Source organism: Simochromis diagramma, unplaced genomic scaffold (assembly GCF_900408965.1).
Source record: "Simochromis diagramma unplaced genomic scaffold, fSimDia1.1 OVJJ01000402.1, whole genome shotgun sequence".
Lineage (NCBI taxonomy): Eukaryota > Metazoa > Chordata > Actinopteri > Cichliformes > Cichlidae > Simochromis > Simochromis diagramma.
This window is the reverse complement of record NW_024386972.1, coordinates 4,238,806-4,258,419: the sequence shown is the minus strand read 5'-3', so window position 1 is coordinate 4,258,419 and position 19,614 is coordinate 4,238,806. Positions and strand designations below refer to the sequence as shown.

Sequence of the window (19,614 nt, the reverse complement as noted above, 5' to 3'; positions counted from 1 at the left end):
TAAAAATCCAAAATCTATGCCCTCCTTCACATTTTCCAAAGTCATCAAGTGGGCCGGAATAGAGTCCTCGATGAGCCAAATCTGGCCCCCAGGCCTTATGTTTGACAGCCCTGCTCTACAGTATGTGCCCCTTCTGTGGTGATCTTTGGAATATACGTGGCTTAGTAACTCAACTCACAAAGACATTTCATTGCTGGTATTATGAAATTGCCAAGCCAATATAGCTTAAGGGTAACTGCAAAAAAAATCACTCATTTAATCTGTTACAGGTAGGATTATGTGTTCCTGCTCTGAAGCATCTATTCATGTGCATGCAGACAGAAAATGCAAACGCTTGCCTATTTACTAAAAAAACTACAGCATTTGTTTTAGAACTATTCGGCGCACTGAAAAGTAAAAACAAAATTGTTAAATATGTTTAAATATATCTGAATATGTCATCAAATTTAGCTCAGTGTAAGTTAATATGAAATGAAGACAAAACGCTACCAAACTCTGTGTAGTTTAGTGTATGCATTTCCTAATTTAGACAAGTACCTGAAATGAGATTAAGTCCACGTCGCCTAAGAAGGAGCTTAATTGCGCAACGGGCTTAACACAGTAAATATTTCCTCACTGTACAGAGGGGCTGTATTATTTAGCTGTCTACAAAACAAAACCACTATTAAATAATCTGCTTATTAAAATACTTTAGATTTGACACTGACATGTGATAAAAGGCACATTTCTGCTTGCAGCAATTAGGCTTCTTGCTTACAAGCATCTCCATTAATCGGATTAAAATAGAAAGCGCAAACAGCAGAAGAGGAGCAACATCTGTGTTTATTGTCAGTGGATTCACGTGGATGCTTGAGCAGTGCAGGTTAAAGTCAAGCTGCTGAAAGAAAGAATGCATGAACATTTAAAATGGTCAGATTACCTGCAGCATGTTTTTTTGTTGATTGAGCTAAGTCCAACATGAGGTATGGTGGCTCCAAGCAAACAGACCGTCCTGTAATGTCATGTACTGTACAAATATGAAATATGAAAATAACACAACTGTACATCTCTGACCTGGCAATGTTTATTTCAAAACATCCTACTACGTTTGAATGAGGAACCTATCATGAAAGCAGTTGATGATCTTGGATTTTTGCCCGATTTTACTGGGTTTTCTTTTACTTTGACTTCTTAATATCTGGTTCAACAATCTTCTGTCCAGTGAGGAAATGCCAAACTCCCCCTCGGTAGAACTCATTTCCAAATGAGTAGAGGAGAGCGTTAAATATAGGATTTGTCTTTGCAATAACTGGAAGCATCTACAAGGGAAAAGACACACAAAAAAGCAAAGGTTTAAGTTGTCTCACATACTATGGCAAGTGTGACATTAAAATGATTGACTCCTTTCATTGTCTTGCTTGTGGAATAAGTCACAAGAATGATGACTTAAACTGCAACTAAGAAACTGTTAAACTAAAAGTCAACAATAAGAAGAAGAAAGAGGTGTTTAACTGTTTCATTTTCACATAGTGTTAGGTTGCAAAAAACAAAATAAATACATACCATTCTTAGCTTTGGAGAGACGAGCTTCACATTGTCAAAGCAGGCATAGACACACATGATGACATATGGGCCCCAGCACATCAGCAGTACCCTCACAGGCAAACTGGTGTTAAACTGTAAAATAAAGTCCATTGTGTTACACACAACAAGGCTTCAAAAATGGAGAGAGTGTGTCACAATTAGTCTAATAATGATAGTGATAATGATCTTATCAAGCTTATGTGTAGTTGCTGAAACAAGAGATGAAGTAGAGATGCATTTCAGTGGTTTCGTGACCAAAAGTATGTGGTCAACACAAGGTAACAGATCACACTTGAATAGGATGGAAACCAACTCAGAGCCTTACATGGGTTGCTTTTCAGACATTCCAACTTATGATTGCCACCTTTTTGAGATCCCCTGCATGAATCGCCACCTTATCACGGTGGAGGGGTTTGTGTTTCCCATTGATCTAGGAGCTATGTGGTTGGGGCAATTTGCTCTGGTAAGGTCTGCCATGGCAGATTGTCTGACTCCTTACTTATGACAAAACAGTGGTACACATAACCTATGCAGCGTAACAATCCAGGGGTCCAGTGCTCTCTGCCCGGGATAGGGTTACTGGGGTCCTACTCTGGAGCCAGGCCTGGGGTACAGTTTCGAGGACAATTGTCTGCAGGCCAGGCCTTAAGCCATGGGGCCCAGCTGGTGTCAGCTTGAAAAAGCAACATAGGTCCATCCTCCTGTTGACCACCCACAAGAGGGGCCCACAGGAAGTGTTCAGTGCTTAGTGGATTGACTGGCAGTCAGAGCAGAGGTCCTGGTACTCTGATCCCTGGCTTCCAAAACTGGTTTGTGGTAGATTCAATATCACCTCACTTATGAGGGACGAGTCCAAGCTGATATAGATATAGTCTGACTCACTCAACGTACAACTTGGGGTATGGAACCAGTTTCCTTCTCACTGAGGGGTTTGACTCTGTTCCATTCTGGAGTTTCCCACGGTGAGAATCCACGGTCAGGCTTAATGTTGTTTTTTATACTTGCATCCCTGCGGTTTTCTGCCTGTGTTTTGGGGTTTAGATTAGATCCAGACCGTTTGTGCCTATATGCCAAATGACAGTTCAGAGGACCCAGCCTTCTTAGAGTCCCTTGGTGAAGCCCTCTCCAGCACTCCACCAGAATGCTGACCAAGTGTAAGTCGGACTTATTTCTGATTAGTGTTGGACACTGCCAGGGCTGCCCTCTGAGCTTTCTCTCAGGGTTGGTGAGGAGCTTGATCATTCAACAGGGATTTGGAATAGAGCCGCTGCACCTCCACATCAAAGGGAGCCGGTTGAGGTGGTTTGGGCAGACTAGGATGCCTCCCGGACACCTCCTAGGTGAGGTTTTCTGGGCTTGTAATACAGGGAAGAGGCTCTGGGGCAGACCCAGGACTGGGTGGAGAGATTATGTCTTTGAGCTGGCTTGGGAACATCTGAATGTCCCCCTAGATGGGCAGGAGGAAGTGGCTAGGGTGAGGGAAATCTGGGCTTATTTGCTTAGACTGCTGTCCCCATGACGCCCAGATAAGTGCCATGCCTTTATCAAGCCATAATTTTCATTTTCTATACAAATTAATCATTGTCTCACATTTTTGGAGGATTTTCTTCTTTACAACTTTGCTTCAGTTCATTGTCTGTGGACTTTAAGCAAAATAATACAATTTTGGAAATTAACAGAAAAAATAAATAAATACAGAATATTTTTTCAGAGAATGTTTTTCTTGATTTTTCCTCTGTAAATTGCCCTGGTTTTTTTTTTATTCATAACCTTATTCTTGGAAATTACTTTTTTGCCTGAGTTTATTATCCTTTTGTACCTGAGAGCTTTAATAATAATAATGACTATTTTTACCTGCAATGGCCCTAATATTGCAACCGGTCTCACTTCTATGCTCAGCATAAAAAAACGACAATAAAGAGTGGCATGCAAATAGAAGAATGGAGAAATAATAAGCCTGTTAAAGATTAAATAAAATAAAGAAGAAAAAGAAAAGCACTCACCAGCAGGTTTAAAGGTTGTGTTTCATTATGCGTAAAATTAATCTTCTTAAACTCGTGGTTTGATTAGAGCCCCTTTGATTAGAGCAAAATAACATTTAAGCTGCTTTCTTCTACACAGCCAGTGATCAGACTCTTTTGTACGACTGTCCAATACTTAACAAAACAAAATATTTTGAAGGCACAATTGGATGTGCTAATACACAATGATTTTTAGTAAGACTGCAGCATGTATTACCCGGTGGTGATGGATCTTCTTGAAATGCTTGTAGATCAAATCATAACACGAGTACATGTTAAAAGCTGGGAGCATCAGGTAGAGCACCACCAGACTTAGCATGTAGGTGATGTAGTCCCTGTTAGAAAAATAACCATGAACAACAACAACAGCTGTAAAAGTCTATGTACCTGTTTTCCATGTGAACTGGCAGCTATGAAAACAGAAAACTATTGTTCATGGTAAGATTATCTTTTAATATTTACACATTTACCTGTCCCCTTTGGTGTAGTCCAGCGTGCAGCACGTCCTCATGGGCTCAAAGTCATAGACGCCCCATCCCAGTAGAGGAACAGCAGACCAGAAGATGGAGAGAATCCAGATGATGGTGCTGATCGTGATAGATGTGGTCCAGAAAAGCTTCTGTCCTACACAGTGTTCATTTTTTAACAGAAAAATCTGATTTAGTTTTAGTCACAAACTTTTGACGTGAGCATAACTTAGTTTTAGTCTTATTTTGGGAATCGAAATGCTTTTATTTTAAGTTGACTAAATATCACAAGGTTATCGCCGACAAAATATAAAGTCGATTCAGTTGACAAAAACATGAAGAAATATAAAATGTAAACGTTTAAGAGTTGCTCCACATGGTTTACAAAGCGGCTTATAGAGCAGCTTATCCCCTGCCCAACATGAAACAAAAAATTAATAAATAAAAAGTTATACCATTTCCCAGGGGCAGATAAAATATGCATGTTTCAGTTTTTTTTAAGACTGACTTTCTCTGAATATCTAATTTCAATTGTGTATAAAACTGCATTAACTAACATTTTGAACACCTATTTGTAGTGCCTTTACTCACTGGTGCAGTACTGGTGATATCTGTCCCAAGCAATTGCAGCTAAGAAACTGATGGATGCCAGTATGGATATCATCCCCTGGAAACCATGATAGGCACAACCATCTTGACCAAATGGCCAGTATCTGAAGAAGACAAAGAAACATGTGTCATACTACAACTTGCAGAAAAATGCACCTAAAGTTACACAAACTTACATATAAAAACAAAGTGCTTAGGTATAACGGTATACAGCTCAATAAAATAAAATAAAATAACCAGAAACTAATTGATGTAGAGGCTATTCTGATCACAACCCATCATAATTCATAGGCTGTTGTAATTTGTGAAGCACAAAAAGTTTTTTCGTCATTGAGTTCTCTAATGAGAATTTAAATTGAAAGAAGTCAAAAAGTTTCACAAATAGTCATATACAGGACATATTAATGTAGATCAACACAAAATAAAAGTGTTTAAGTTGAGGAGTGTTATGACTACATGGTCAGCAGTAACCATCGCCATGCAGTAAACGGCATAAATATATGTGACCATATCACTGATATGGTCACATATCATGTCAGTGTCAGTGTCACACGTCAGTGGTGACAGAAAGGCCCTAACTGCAGCTTTCTAATGCGGGAGTCAACCACTAGCATCACTCCCTCCATAATTATGAACAATAACGTCATTATCACCATGTAGGGCACATGTGAGGCAAAGCAAAAAGTCAAGCTATCACCTCATTTGGTATTTCATGCAGTTTTCTTTATCATTTTTTGCACACTAAATTCAAACTGTAAATAAAATCCATAAAGCTTATGTTGTGAAAAGGGAAAAGTCCCAATGTAACACCAAATGTGTCTCTGACCTTGAGCAGAATTTGGGTGAAGCATCAATAGGTTATCGTTGTATGCACGTGTCACTAAAATAGGATCAATTCTCTAGAAGGAGAAGTCTTTGAATTGTGAATGGATGGATGCTTTGCCACATATTAAAAGCAGCAGACAACAAGCATATGAAATATCAAATGACTAATTACATTGGGTCAGTATACACATCTGTATCATAATAAGTTGTTGTTTTTGTGTTTCATTATGTTCAACTGCACAAACTAAATAAAGTTTAACTTCATTTTATGATAGCTGTGACACTACGAGTGCAGTGGGTTGCTGGGTTCATGAAGGTGTACTTACAAATTATCCCACTTAAACTTAAACAATTGATTCTAAAATTTGAAAAAGTGGTTAGCTTGATAACTGGATTCCAATTAAACACGTGGACATTTTTACAATAAGCAAAAAATGAGAAGAGAAATGCAAAAACCAAGTTGATTTTATTTAAATAAATGTATTAATTAAAACCCCCCACTGTAGTTTGTACAAAAACAACTGTCTTGCGTAACACTTTACATAATAGTTTTAAGGAAAAATCAGCTTTCTTAATAAGTCAAGCTGGAAATGTCTCACAACATCAGTGCACATTAGGTTTTATAAATAGGAACTACTAATTATTTGATAGCAAGTAGAATTGGGCTGTTTGGTCACTTTCAATATATTTTCTTGCCAAATGTGAACAAAGTAGATTGTGGTTTGAATTATGAAACCCCGAGACTTAGTCAGCTTGTGCTGGACAGCTTAATATGAAAACTTCTGCTGAAAGATTCAGATATAAAGTGACTGTAGAAGGCCAGAAAATACATTTCTAACAGAGCATGCCCTGTTTGTTACCTGAGATAGCTTGCATAGGCTGCAGTGAGTCCATTAATATTCAAACTGAGGTCAGCTACAGCAAGGTTGAACACCAGGAAGTTGCTGGGATTGCGCATCTCCCTCACCCTGAGGAAAGAAAGGATGCTGATGGCATTGAGGAAGAATCCCAGCATCCCTAAAAGTGAAAACAAAGAATAAATTACGTTTCTATTATTTGGTTTCACATTTAACCTCTAGCTGGATTTGTCTGCATGGCCGATCTTATTATTATTTTGGCCCACAAAGTGTGCAAACAAACAAAATGCAATTTAAGTAGTTTTGGTTTGGAACTTTTAACATCTAACTCATTTCCAAGCATGACCCCCCCCCCAACAAACAAAAACAAGGAATCCCCCTAAAAATACAGCTCTTCCAAATTTATTCATGGTTATCTGGGTCCTTCCTTCTTGTATAACCATACAGCACGCTTCACTTACCGCCAACAAGGAGTGCTGAACCGAATGTAAACATGTCAAACTCTGTGAATCCCTCCGGTAACGTATATGTTGCCATGATGAAGCACACAAATTAGACTTTGCAAAGAAGACGAGTCGTTTTCCTGCAGCGTAGCCACCCACAGTCTGTGCCACAATAAGGCCTTATAAGGGTGCTTTCACGTGAAAAAGCATGAACGCGCTAATCTTAGCAAAGCCCTCTTTACAATCCCCCGAAGAATGTCCTAACAAGCAGACTTCCTGCACACGTTCTGCAAGTGAGTGGTTGCAAACACTTTGCGAGTTTTCTGCGCAATTCTGTCATCTAAAGGCTCTGAAAGTTTATTGCCGAACACTCTGTGGCGAAACCAACCTACAGCTTTTGTAAGCGATAAGAGAAAGGAAACATGGGAAATGTTGTCTTTTAACTTAAAAGAGTGTTGGACTCTTAAGCAGACTTTGACCGGCAGTCTGGACAGTTACACTGATAACTCTTAAATGCACTTTAGGGCTCACCCCACCGATTGGGGTGGGCATAAGAAGACAAGATGAAGCACAGACTAATGTAATAATGGTGTATAAACACATGGGGAGTGGAGAATAGAGGTGGGCGGATCTATGAAATTTTTGCAAATGAAAAAAAAAATATACCTCGAACATGCACTTTTTGTGTTGACCGTCCTGTCTATTTTATTTATAGTAAACAGCATATTCAAATTACAGGCGTTGACCCAAAGTGCCTTAGAAAAAGAAACCTTTACATTCCAGGTTTCCAAAAAAACTCCTTTTAAAAATATATGAACAGCCTAAAGGTGTGTTTTCTTGTCCAAAAAGGTTTGATCTGTTCATCTGGATGTAGCATTATCAGTGGGAGAAACGTTTCATCACTCATCCAAGTGACTTCTTGTGTTAACTAAGTATTGTGGAAAGTACTTATTATAAGCGTAAAAAGGAAAGTTTTCAGACTAATCTTAAAAGTAGAGAAGGTGTCTTTCTCCTGAGTTAAAACTGGGAGCTGGCTCCACAGGAGCATAAAAGCTGAAGGCTTTCCTCCAATTCTACTTTTAGCTCTTTTCAAAAATCACAAGTGCTCTGTTACGATAACAAGGGAGGTGTTCAAGACCTTGTATCTGAGAAGAAGGATCTTAAATTCAATTCTGGGTTTAACAGGGAGTCACTGTTGAGTTTTGGATTAATTGGAGGCTTTTCAGGCAACTTTGGGAACAACCGTAAGTTGCTTAATGTCAAGAGCCAGTACCCACTTTCATGACTACATCAGGCTATCTCTTTTCTTTCTGCTGTAAAAACGAAATGTTTTCCAGACCAGCCTACACATCACTTTCAGGAAGTAGACCTCTTTTACCTTCAGAACTGTTTTATTTCCTTTTGGCATAGATTCAGCACGGTACTGGAAAAAATCATAAGAGATTGTGGTCCATATTGACAAGATAGCATCATAGTTGTTGCAGATTTATTGGTTGCACGTGTGGAATTACATCCTGTTCCACCACATCCCAAAGGTCCGTGATTGTATTGAGATCTGGTGAGTGTGGAGGCCATTTGGATACTTGCTGTCATGTTCAAGAAGGCAGTTTGCGAGGATTTGAGGATCTGTGACATGGCATGTTGTCATCCCATGTCACAGTTGTCCTAAGTTACCTTTGGCTATTGTGGCTGCCTAAACCTTTTAAAATGTAACATTTGGGTAGAGTCTGATTGCACCACTAAGCTTGCCACAGATTACCACAACCTCATTAACTATGAAGTAATGAATTGTCCCAATGGACTTATAATACCCTTTTCTAAACTGTCCATATTGTCTTTTCTGTAAGCTCTGTGTTCAGTCCACACACACAAAAAAGCTATGACATGTGTACTTGTCATCTGCTGGCATCTGCTGCTCTGGAACATTTGGGGCGGTAAAAATGCCAATATTTCACAGATAAATTGACGAGTTGGAGCATCTGAATCACATCGCAGAATATTTGTGTGCTGCCCTCAATCCCAACAAATTGCCTAGCGAGGTGTTTGTTAGAAGCTGGTGGAGCAGTGTGATGCCATTCAGGAACATAAAGCAATGCCAGTTTCTCAATTTCAAAATATTTAATAGCACAATCTGTTAATCTGCTGGGGCTGAGTGTGAAGAAAATAGGATTAAAATATGAGCATTGAAGTAACTAAAGAGCGTTTTGAGGTTGAATAAGTTTTAGTCCAACAGCATTTACCAGCTGCATTATGACCTGCACTGCCAGACTTAACATAATGCCAGAGATCAGGACTGTAGCTTTCTTTAATTTAACTGTTTAATTAACATCATCTCAGTCAGAGAGTATTCGTCGTGTTTAGCTGCACACAAATGAAACTGTGGCATAAAACACAAGGCTACAACTCCCTACAAAGGCTAAACATTGATTCGTTGACAAATAGTTAATTACTGCAGCATAATCTGTTGGTTTTGCAATGAAACAAAGGCTTTATTGTTGAAACTCCATTTGAACAAATGACCAGGAACTGAAAGCATTTTTAAAAATATATTTCCTAATTTAAAACTAGAAGCAGTTAAATGGGATAACTCCTATTTTCTAGACACTGGCCTTTTTCTACCTTTTTCTCATAAACAGCTCAGATGGAAATGCCCCCCACCCCAGTGCACATACAGGCGCCAATATACTGTGTTTACATACAGCACCTACTTTAGGTATTGTACTTTCAGGCATGTGAAAAGAAAAGTTTTCACAGGACTCTGCAATCCTGTGAAAAACTAAGAACACCCAGTGAGCAAGAGCTTGTAGAACCACCGTTATAAACAATAATAGTAATAGTTTTCTGTGTGATTTTATGAGTCTCTCATGTTATTGTGGAGGAATTGTATCCCACCCCTCTTCAAAACAATGCTTCAGCTCACTGAGGTCTGCAGACATTAATTTCTTCACAGCTTTCTTGAGGTCCTAACACAGCATTTCACTTTGACTGGGCTATTGCAGCATCTTGATTCTTTTCTTTTTCACTCATTCTGTTGTAGATTTGCTCGTGTGCTTGGGATCATTGTCCTACTGCATGACCCAATTTCAGCCAAGCTTCAGCTGTCGGACAGATGGCCCCAAATTTGACTGTAGAATACTTTGTATTGCTTGGTAGACAGAGGAGTTCATGAACTGGTCAAGGACAGGATTTCATGAACTGTGCATTTTGGCAAATATCTTTCCTTCCCTGTCGAAAGGATATTGTTTTAGAAGTCTTATTATTTCTTTAGTGTGCAGGCTGCCGTGTTTGACTGTCAGCCCCTTGCTGCTACTTGCCTTCTTAATTCTTTTGTTTTCAAATAAAATCTATGCATAGAGTCCTGTGAAAGCAGTACATGTTTTTTTCCATAATGTAGAGAATTGCTTCCATTTTGACTTAATATTTTTTAAATTAATAATTGTATTTATTTAAAATGTATATTTTTGGTAATTAAAAATGAAAAATGTCATTTTGCATCAGTTTCTTTCATTATTATAACACTTTCCTGTTGGTAGATCATTTATTCTTGTAAATAAATCTTAATTGCTATAAAGGCATTATTAAAAGATGCGCCTTACACTCCAATCCAAGATGTGGGGTCATATGGGGAAATGTTATAGGGACAGATGCAGGGTTGGAGGTTTTCCTTTCTGGGACAGCCCTCTTGAAAGAAATGGAACAAAGTTGTATTATCAAGAGACTGAGAGATGACTGGATTAAAGGATTTGAAAACCCTGCCGAGCAGCCATGTCTTTAAACCTCTTTACCTGTGAAAAAAACCCCTCAGACTGTGACAATACATCTGTCATCCACAAAGTATGTCATACTCAGATAGCCTGCATGTGATGATGTATGAATGTACATGTGTTAATAGCACAGAAAAAAAATCACAAAGCATGATGAAATCCAACTTTTTATTAATGGTCGTTTGGGGGGAAGTAGATTCATGCAGTCTTGCAGAGATTAGAAATTCTCTCCATAAGAAAAACTGTTTTAAAATTGTATTCAAACCCACTGATTATCTGGATGGAGACAAGCAGTGTAAGTGTTTAACAATTGTTTACACTCAGTGACTTCCCACTGCCATCTAGTGGTCGCTCACTGCTACTATTTAACTACAGTCTGTAAATGAAGTTTCTAACAAAAACGACGGTTTGAGGACATTTAAACCTAATCGAGAGGAGTTTTTTTATCGCCTTGTGTTTCATATCAGAATTTATTCAGTGTGTTTGTTTTTGGTGAAACTTGGTCAATTTACGTGGAGCAGAAAGCCTTGAGATGGATAAAAATGATAAGATAAGAATAACGTTTTAAATGTGTTCAGATATTTCCCCTTTTACTCGAAGAAAAAAAGAAGCAAATGCTCACTCAGGTATGGTAGATTTAGCGATTGTAGTTCGTCCACCTGCTACTTCTTTATGTCCTATAATTGCAGGTAGTTGTGTCATAACTGTCCATCCAATCATTGCTTGGAAAGTATGTCTAAGAATGAAAGTAAAAACGCGGTAACCTATCAGCTTCCAGGAAGCAATAGCCTAATCGTGTGAATGAAAATAACCCAAGTCCTTCTCTAATCCCTGCCTATCCTTTTTATCTCAGGATTCAGACCAGTCGGAGCAGAGTGGATCTGTGAGCGTGCAAAACACCACGATGCATCCCGCGTCCTGTTAGACCGAGTAGCGGCGCATGCTTTGTAACTGTAGTTTAGTTGCATAGTGTTCAGTAACTTGCAAAATGAGTCGACATTTTCCTGCAGCTTTTTGTTTGGCTTTAGTTTTTCTTCCTCTGATGAGCAGTCCGTGTCCTGCCCAGTGCAGCTGCTTCTTTCACAAACTAAGCGACGGATCAAAAGCGAGGTAAACTCTGTGAATTGAATTCAGGGCACAATTGTATTATTATGCTTTGCGATAAAAGTGAGAATATAGCTTTGCTATATTCAGTGACTCCGTGTGCTGGAATTAACTTGGATTTGTTCCTTAATCCCATTTGCTTATAACTCAAAAATAGTCTGCTACGTTTTTTCTTTAATAAACGGAACTTTTTAAACTTATTTTTTATTTAAAACTAACGTATAAAATATGCTTTCATCTTGAATTTAAAAGTATCTTTAATATTGTTACTGCTACATGTTCTGTAGAGGTAGTCATATTTTTTTATTGTTATTTTCTTGCAGGAGTGTTCTTTGCAATGATCCGGAAATCACTGTGGTTCCTCAAAATTTCCCAACCGACACGGCAAAGCTCCGCGTTGAGAAGACGGCAATCACACGGATTTCTAGCAGCACCTTCCACTACCTCAACAGTCTGGAGTTTCTCTGGATGTCTTTCAATTCCCTGAACTCCCTGACTCCTGACAGTTTCCGGGGTCTTTACAACCTTAATGAGCTCAGGCTGGATGGCAACTCCCTTACCTCCTTCCCCTGGGAGTCTCTGACAGACATGCCAAACCTGAGGCTCCTCGACTTACACAACAACAAGATCTCCAGCATGCCTGCAGAAGCCATCATGTATATACAGAACATAACCTACCTGGATTTGTCTAGCAACAGTCTCACAACCGTTCCTGGTGAAATTCTCACAATGTGGCTAAGTGTGAAGCCACCCCAGGACGCTGATTCTTCTAAACTAATACTTGGTGAGGATTGAACTTTGATGTATTAAGATTTCTTTGTAATCTGCCTTGTATGAGAGCTACTTCTTTAAAGCTCAGTTAGGGATTAGTCTAAATATACTGTGTGTGCAGTGTGTCAACTTGTTAGGCTAATTATGTTTATTTATACTCAATCCCAGGTAATGGTCTGGTCTTAAAATGACTCACTGTTGGGTAAAACAACTTCATTTATTGTTTTCACTAATAAAGTCTTTCCATACATTCCTCTGCAGGTCTTCATGATAACCCGTGGCTGTGTGACTGTCGACTCTATGATCTGGTTCAGTTTCAGAAGTCCCCCTCGTCCTCCGTGGCTCTCATTGACACTCGACTGAGATGCGCTGATCCCGAGAGCCTATCAGGGGTTCTTTTCACTGAAGCAGAGCTGCAGAGGTGCCAAGGCCCTCGAGTGCATACGGCTGTGGCTCGTGTTCGGAGCTCACTGGGCAACAATGTGCTGCTGCGCTGCGGCACAGTTGGAGTCCCCATCCCAGAGCTGTTTTGGAGCCGTGCTGATGGCAAGAAGATGAACGGCACCGGTGAGTTTTGTTGCATTTGTTCCAGATGTGCTTAGATTTGATTTATTTCTGCACACGTGTCAATTACATTAAAGTTATTCTTTTTTTTATCAATCTGCTTATCTCTGTGGATCTCTACCTTTTTGTTTTTTCAGTTCAGCAAGAGATCTCAAAGGAAGGCATCATTTGGTCGATTCTGAGCGTGCCTGCTGTCTCTTACCGGGATTCTGGGAAATATGTTTGCAAGGCGACCAACTTTGTGGGCACGGCAGACGCTGTCATCTCCTTGGTGATCACAGATTCCTTTCGGTCAGAAGAAGCAGGAGGTGGCGGTGGTGGTACTTCTAAGAGATCAAGGGGGAAGAAAAATGGTGGCATTGGCAGAGCGGCATACCAGGAAAAGCTTATTGCCAGATACGTTCCTCCACCTACATCTACAGCTGCACAGCCCATCATTGAACCTCTTAATGGCAAGGGGGTGACTGGGAAGTATGAGATTGAGAGCTACAGCATCTCTGATGGTGTTTCTCAGGGACGAGGCAAAGGTTCGGATGCACAGAAGCCACTGGACGTGCAACAGGATGCTTTAAGTAACCTATCGGCCAATGCCTCATCGTTACAGCAAGCTCCTGAGAAAAGGATAGTGCGTTCTGTAAAGGTGATTGGTGACACTGACCATACTGTCTCTCTGAACTGGCGAGCCCCTACAGCCACAAATACCACCGAGTTTAGCATCCTATATGCTATATTTGGTGAGAGAGACATGCGTCGAATCAATGTGGGCTCTGGAAGAAACAGAATCACAATTGACGGCCTTGTGCCAAAGACAAAGTACATTGCCTGTGTTTGCGTCAAAGGCCTGATCCCAAAAAAGGAGCAGTGTGTAATCTTCTCAACCGATGAAGCAGCCAGTGCCAGTGGCACTCAGAAGCTCATTAATGTGGTGGTGATAACGGTGGCATGCGTGATTGCTGTTCCTCTTACACTGATTGTGTGCTGTGGGGCAATAAAGAAACGTTGCCAAAAGCTGCTGGGGAAGCAATCCAAAGAAATACAGGACTCGTACGTCACGTTTGAGACTCTCGGCCCTGGGACCAAAGCTAAGGGGATGGAAGGCGAGTATCTAACGAGGCTAAATCCTGACGAATCCAACAGGCTGCTCTCAGCGAGATCTAGTGTTGACTCAGAGGCCACAGCCAGGACTGAAGGGCTACCTAATGAGTACTTCTGTTAAAACCAAACATATGCCTCAGTTCCCAAAGGATGCACTTTGCACCGCCGTGCTCCACTGTTAGAAAGATTCAAATGATCCTCTTTTTAAAGGGGTATCCAGAGGACACTTGTAGCTCTTTTAGGACTGGATCTATTCAAATAAATTACAGCCTTGTGGGAGTAAAAGCTACCATTCATTTGGTGGGAAACAACAAAAAGGGAAAATATACACAGTAATACAGTTGTAAATTTACAAGTGATGTAGAAATAACTTTTTTTAATTCATTGTGCACTTTTAAGAATAAGAGAAAACTCTCTCGATGCCCTAAACTCTCTTAAACCCAATACATTTACTTTTCTTTGTTTTTTCCTAAGATGTAACTTATGCTTTGTGTGAAAATCTTTATTCTACACGTATTTAGGGAAACAATAGTTTATTTAGCCTGTTTTATATGTCAGTATGATGTGAATGTGCCAGGTTTACTGTTGGGTGAAAAACCTGAAATACAGTACATTTTGTAACGTGTAAATATTTGTAACCTAAAATATATGTGTATGTATGAATGTACTGTGTAAAAATAAATATTTTTATATTGATTTATGCTTACTTTTTTCCTACATCTTTACTTTCCTTAAAAACACCCACATGTATCCCCTGTATCTATAAACTGCTACAAAACATGCTTAAACTAAGTAAATACAATCAATTAATACAGCTGTAGGCAAATCCGAGGCAGTTTTTGTAGCATTAATATATGAATCACTACAGTTGATACATATAATGGCATAAATTTGGACTAATATTCATATTTTCCATTGGATCAGTCTTTATCATTTTGATTATGTGTGCTCATGGGTGCTCCAGCATCTAAATTGCCTACTAGTACAGTCTCTGTTTGATGAACTCAGCATTAAAGCAAACTGTAGCAATAAACGACGATTATGATATGCATTATGTAAAAGACATTTCCTGAAATGCTGAACACATGGCTAATCTGTTTATCTGTTAAATTATAATGCGCATGTATAAAAAGCGTGGGTATTAAAGGATATGAAACTGTGTGAAACTGCAGAGCTATAGTGTAGATGTTTGTTTTCACACTCGCTTTGGTATATGCTGATTTGGCCTTTATCAACCTGAGAGACAAACAGTGTTTAGATTATTGAGGTCAGTCCTCTCCAGACATCTGTCTCTGTCTCTGTGCAGCCCTCCCTCTCAGTGTTGCTAAGCCTGACGGGCTCCGGCCCACTTAACACAGATGGGCCTCCTGTCATGTCAATGCTGCTGCTTTAGTGGGGAACAAATAAATTAAATTAGTCTGATGCGAAGCATTTTGGGGTCATATCTGAGACAAGAACTACTATCAAGCCGAACTCATAGCTCTCGACTGAAAAACACTTGTGAATGTTAACTCTTTATGTCCTTTTGAAAAGATCTAACATTGTGTTTAGAAAAAGTGGACCATTGCTATAAATACACCTGTGTCTCACATGTCATTTGGCCTCTTAAGGGTTACGTCAAGGGAGATTAAGGCAATGGGCTTTCTTTCACGCAGCCCATGAGCATGTCCTGCCCTGACAGGCCTATTTCATATGCGTGTCTAGGATCATGGACGCCTTTTATGTCACATTGCATATCACTTTGGTATTCCAGTTCATCTCTTTTGGATCGTCAACTTGTTTGTTCGGTTGCTCCTGCACAGATGATATCTTAGGAAGGTAAGTGGCCACTAAAAATATGCTACATTGTAAAGCTCGGTTGTATATTTGCTATGAGTCTGTCCTCTTTTGAATAAGTTACGTGCTACAATAAACATTACTTATAGCATGACTAGTGTGAAATGCCCAAATAAACACTATCCAAAATTTGCGTTTAAGCTAAGTGTACTACACCAGTATCTTTGTATAGCACAAATTTTCTTGTCTGTCATTTTAGGTCTTTACTATGTATGGAAACCTCCATGGGAGAAATCCCAGTGGACATCCCACATGATTTCATTAAAATCCGAATTGAAAAATCACACCTGACTGAGTTACCCCGAGGATCCTTCTCAAAAGTGCCTGCCTTGGAGTTCCTCTGGCTAAATTTTAATGAGATCGCTCTGATGAACATGAAAAGCCTAGAGAGGCTCGCTAACTTGACTGAGCTAAGGCTACAAGGGAACAAGCTGACTTCAGTACCATGGACAGCATTTCAGGATACACCAAAACTCAAGATTTTGGACCTAAAACACAATCACCTGGATGTGCTACCCGAACATGCTCTGAGATATTTACCTGCGCTGACCTACTTAGATTTATCCTTCAATCAGCTTAGTGTCATAGCAAAAGAAGTCTTCATTAATTGGCCCCTTTTCCAAATAGCTGAGAAAGCCTGGGCAAAAGAAGGGATGGTGTCAAATGTGGTTTTGGGGCTGCATGATAATCCCTGGTTGTGTGACTGCCGCCTCAAAGGCTTTGTGGAGTTCACCAGGGCAGTCAGCCCTCCCATCATCCTGATGAACTCTTATCTGATGTGTTCAGGTCCAGCTCTCAAAGCTCACAAGTTTTTCCACGAGATTCAGTTAAAATCATGCATGAGGCCAGTGACCTCTGCCCCAGAAACCAACATCACTTTACCTCTGGGAGCAAATGCAACCCTAACATGCTTAGTGAAGGGCAGGCCAGAGCCGACCATTCAGTGGATGTACAGTCTGAAGATTATAAGAGGATTTGTTGGTAAGATTTTTTTTTTAATCACTACCATCCATTAAATTGTTGTGAACCTGCTGTTGGAGCACTTAGCGAAGTATATATAGTGAACTCCCAGGGTGCAGTGTTTTGAAAGAGACAATACTTACTGCATAATATCAGAATACCTGAGCATGTCATTACCAGATGAAAAAAATCCTGTGATTTGCTCTGATGCTCTGTTTTCACCTTGCAGCATCACAGACAAACATCGATGAGGAGACCTTCTCTTCCCAGCTCCTGATCCCCTCTCTTCATCTGGCAGACCGAGGACTCTACACCTGCACGGCCAACAATTTCATTGGCAACTCCTCTGTCAACATTACAGTTAACATCGCCTCTTCTGATTCCTCCCTTCCTCTCCTCCCGCCTGTCCCTATGCTGTCATCTGAGGAGAATGCCTACATTGAAATACACATAGCCAAACAGACAGTTTATGGAATTACCTTAGAGTGGCACGCAGCAACTGAAAATCCTGCAGAAACTTGGTTCACCATCCACTTTGGCAAATATGATTCACCAAAGAAGGAAATGATCTACATTGGCCCGGGCATCAACAGTTACTCGGTCAGTAATTTGCTTCCTGTCACCAAATACGAGGTGTGTGTGACCCTGAAGAACCACCCACCAAGGGAAGGTCAGTGCATTGTGTTTGTAACAGGAAGTGACATTAGTGAGATGGAGCAGAAAGAAAGGTTAATCCACATTATAGTTATTGTGTGCGCAATGGTGCTGGCTGTGCCGGTTGGCATGTATGCCTGCACCACAGAGGCCAGGTTCAGCTGTGTGGACCGGTTTGTGGATCTGTGGAGGATGCACAGAATGCATGATGAAAACCTGCAGGAGGGGGCGAGGCAGGGCACTTTTGACAGCCTGCAGGCAACCAGCGATGAAGCTTTGTGCAAAAGTTCGATGGAAAAGCCAACAAAGAGACGGAGGTCTGAGGATAAGTCCAAAGGAGGAAGTGCAGCTTACCTGTACTAGCATCAAAGTCAAGAACTGCATTCATAATACATTTCTACATGAAGTTTATTTGTAGTTTAAGTTTGTGCCTCTAAATGTATGTGTTACGGTTGAATTACAAAGCTAAGTATACTATTTTCTAAAATACATGCACCATTATTTTTCTGGTTCACACTTTGAAGACTCTTCTGACCATGTAAGTAAAAACATTAAAATAAAACTTTAAAAAAAAAATTGAATTGTACATTTATTATGTGGTAAAATAACATATTTGTTCATGGGGTAAACATGTTTTCCCTTTCAGTGTTGGACTTTTGTTATAATTCCTCTTTTTGACTTTGCTGCTTATATAAACTCAGACGCACACATCCACTTTGAATGTATGTATATTGCAAGCTGTCACCTGAAAATGGAGATGCCTTTCTTCCTTGTTAAATGGAGGGTTTATTTTCTATTTTAGTGTCACTTTGTGAAATAAAAAAATAAATCGTGTGTAATTAAGTTATCATGCAGTACTGCAATATGATGTTGTGGATTGTACGTGTGTTTCTGGCCTGCTTTGATTTACTTTGTCTTGAAAATGTTTTTAATCTTTTTGTGTTTTCTCTTAAGGACTGCAGATTTATTATGACTGAATGAAATGCGTTTGATGTGGATTAAAAAGAAGTCAAAGACAAATGCTGAGACATACTCAGATTTTTTTTATCACAATCACTCAGAGGATTTGTTACGTAAGCTGTATTTTCCCATGAATTTATACATACACTGCTAAGCAGATTAAAGTGATTTTCTATCTGAATCCTAGTCAGCAGAACATGATATTTCCATTTAATGCCTCTGAGCTGATTGTGTCCACACGGTGACTGTATTTTCACATGATTTTTACATGTGCATCAGTTACTGCATCTTATAATAATTTTATGTTTTAATAGATAAATAAAACAATTGAAAAATGCTATTATTTAGATAATATATTAATATATAGTATTTTTTCCAGACATAGTTGTTTCAAGAAGTTAATCACCAAAAGGTGATTAATTGATTAATAAATTGATTTAATATAATATGTACAGTCCAGTTAAAAAGAAAGTGATGTTATATGAAAAGTAGGGACAGTAGTAGTAAAAGACTGGAAAAGTTATGTAATGCTGACTTTTCTTTTTCTTCTTCTTTTTTGTTACCTGTTTTTTTCAGTATAGCAAATTATTCCAAATAAATGTATTCCTAAATAAAAAAAAACAAGGTTAATTCAGCTTTGATCAATTTTAGTGAAGAGTTTGCTTATTTTAGAAGAACAATGGGAACCTAACTGTACGTTCATTATAGCAGCTAGTACATGCCCAAGCTATAGAAACTTTGTGATTTGTATTTTTTTGGTGATTGCTAGGCGACAAAATAACATTATAATATTGGATCTTCAATATAATATTGGACCTGCAGGAGCCTAAGATGCCAACTCTTGATCCTGTTGTAGGAGTTGGCTAAAAAAAAAGAGAAAAAGACTGATTTTGTGTATTATGGAAAGATACAATACAATACAATACAATACAACTTTATTTGTATAACATGTTTAAAAAACCAGCGGTACACCAAAGTGCTTTACAATAAAAACAGGTAAATTAAGACATGATTAAATAAAAGGCTATTAACAAAGTACCACATATGTCATCAGGTTGAGGGCACTAATTATACAGCAATAAAAGGGAATATAAGAACAAAGTTACTAAGAACAGATAAAG

At 39.3% G+C, this 19,614-nt stretch overlaps 3 protein-coding genes across 3 annotated transcripts; 2 read left to right on the top strand and 1 right to left on the bottom strand.

The window, feature by feature from the left end:
- Nucleotides 1–804: 804 nt before the first annotated feature.
- On the bottom strand, nt 805–7,184 carry rgrb (retinal G protein coupled receptor b). Its single transcript, XM_040039363.1, has 7 exons — nt 6,804–7,184; nt 6,346–6,502; nt 4,643–4,764; nt 4,055–4,208; nt 3,802–3,919; nt 1,543–1,656; nt 805–1,298 (listed from the first exon to the last, which is right to left on the bottom strand). The coding sequence occupies exons 1-7, from the start codon at nt 6,877–6,879 to the stop codon at nt 1,158–1,160; spliced, it is 882 nt and encodes a 293-aa protein (XP_039895297.1). The 5' UTR covers nt 6,880–7,184; the 3' UTR covers nt 805–1,157.
- A 4,052-nt stretch (nt 7,185–11,236) lies between these two features.
- lrit1b (leucine-rich repeat, immunoglobulin-like and transmembrane domains 1b) lies at nt 11,237–14,394 on the top strand. Its single transcript, XM_040038797.1, has 4 exons — nt 11,237–11,659; nt 11,977–12,437; nt 12,686–12,991; nt 13,126–14,394. Exons 1-4 carry the CDS (start codon nt 11,538–11,540, stop codon nt 14,202–14,204), a joined length of 1,968 nt encoding a protein of 655 aa, XP_039894731.1. The 5' UTR covers nt 11,237–11,537; the 3' UTR covers nt 14,205–14,394.
- Nucleotides 14,395–15,727: 1,333 nt separating this feature from the next.
- LOC120738186 (leucine-rich repeat, immunoglobulin-like domain and transmembrane domain-containing protein 2) lies at nt 15,728–18,622 on the top strand. The gene is made up of 3 exons (XM_040039331.1): nt 15,728–15,901; nt 16,119–16,900; nt 17,109–18,622. Exons 1-3 carry the CDS (start codon nt 15,792–15,794, stop codon nt 17,894–17,896), a joined length of 1,680 nt encoding a protein of 559 aa, XP_039895265.1. The 5' UTR covers nt 15,728–15,791; the 3' UTR covers nt 17,897–18,622.
- Nucleotides 18,623–19,614: the final 992 nt, after the last annotated feature.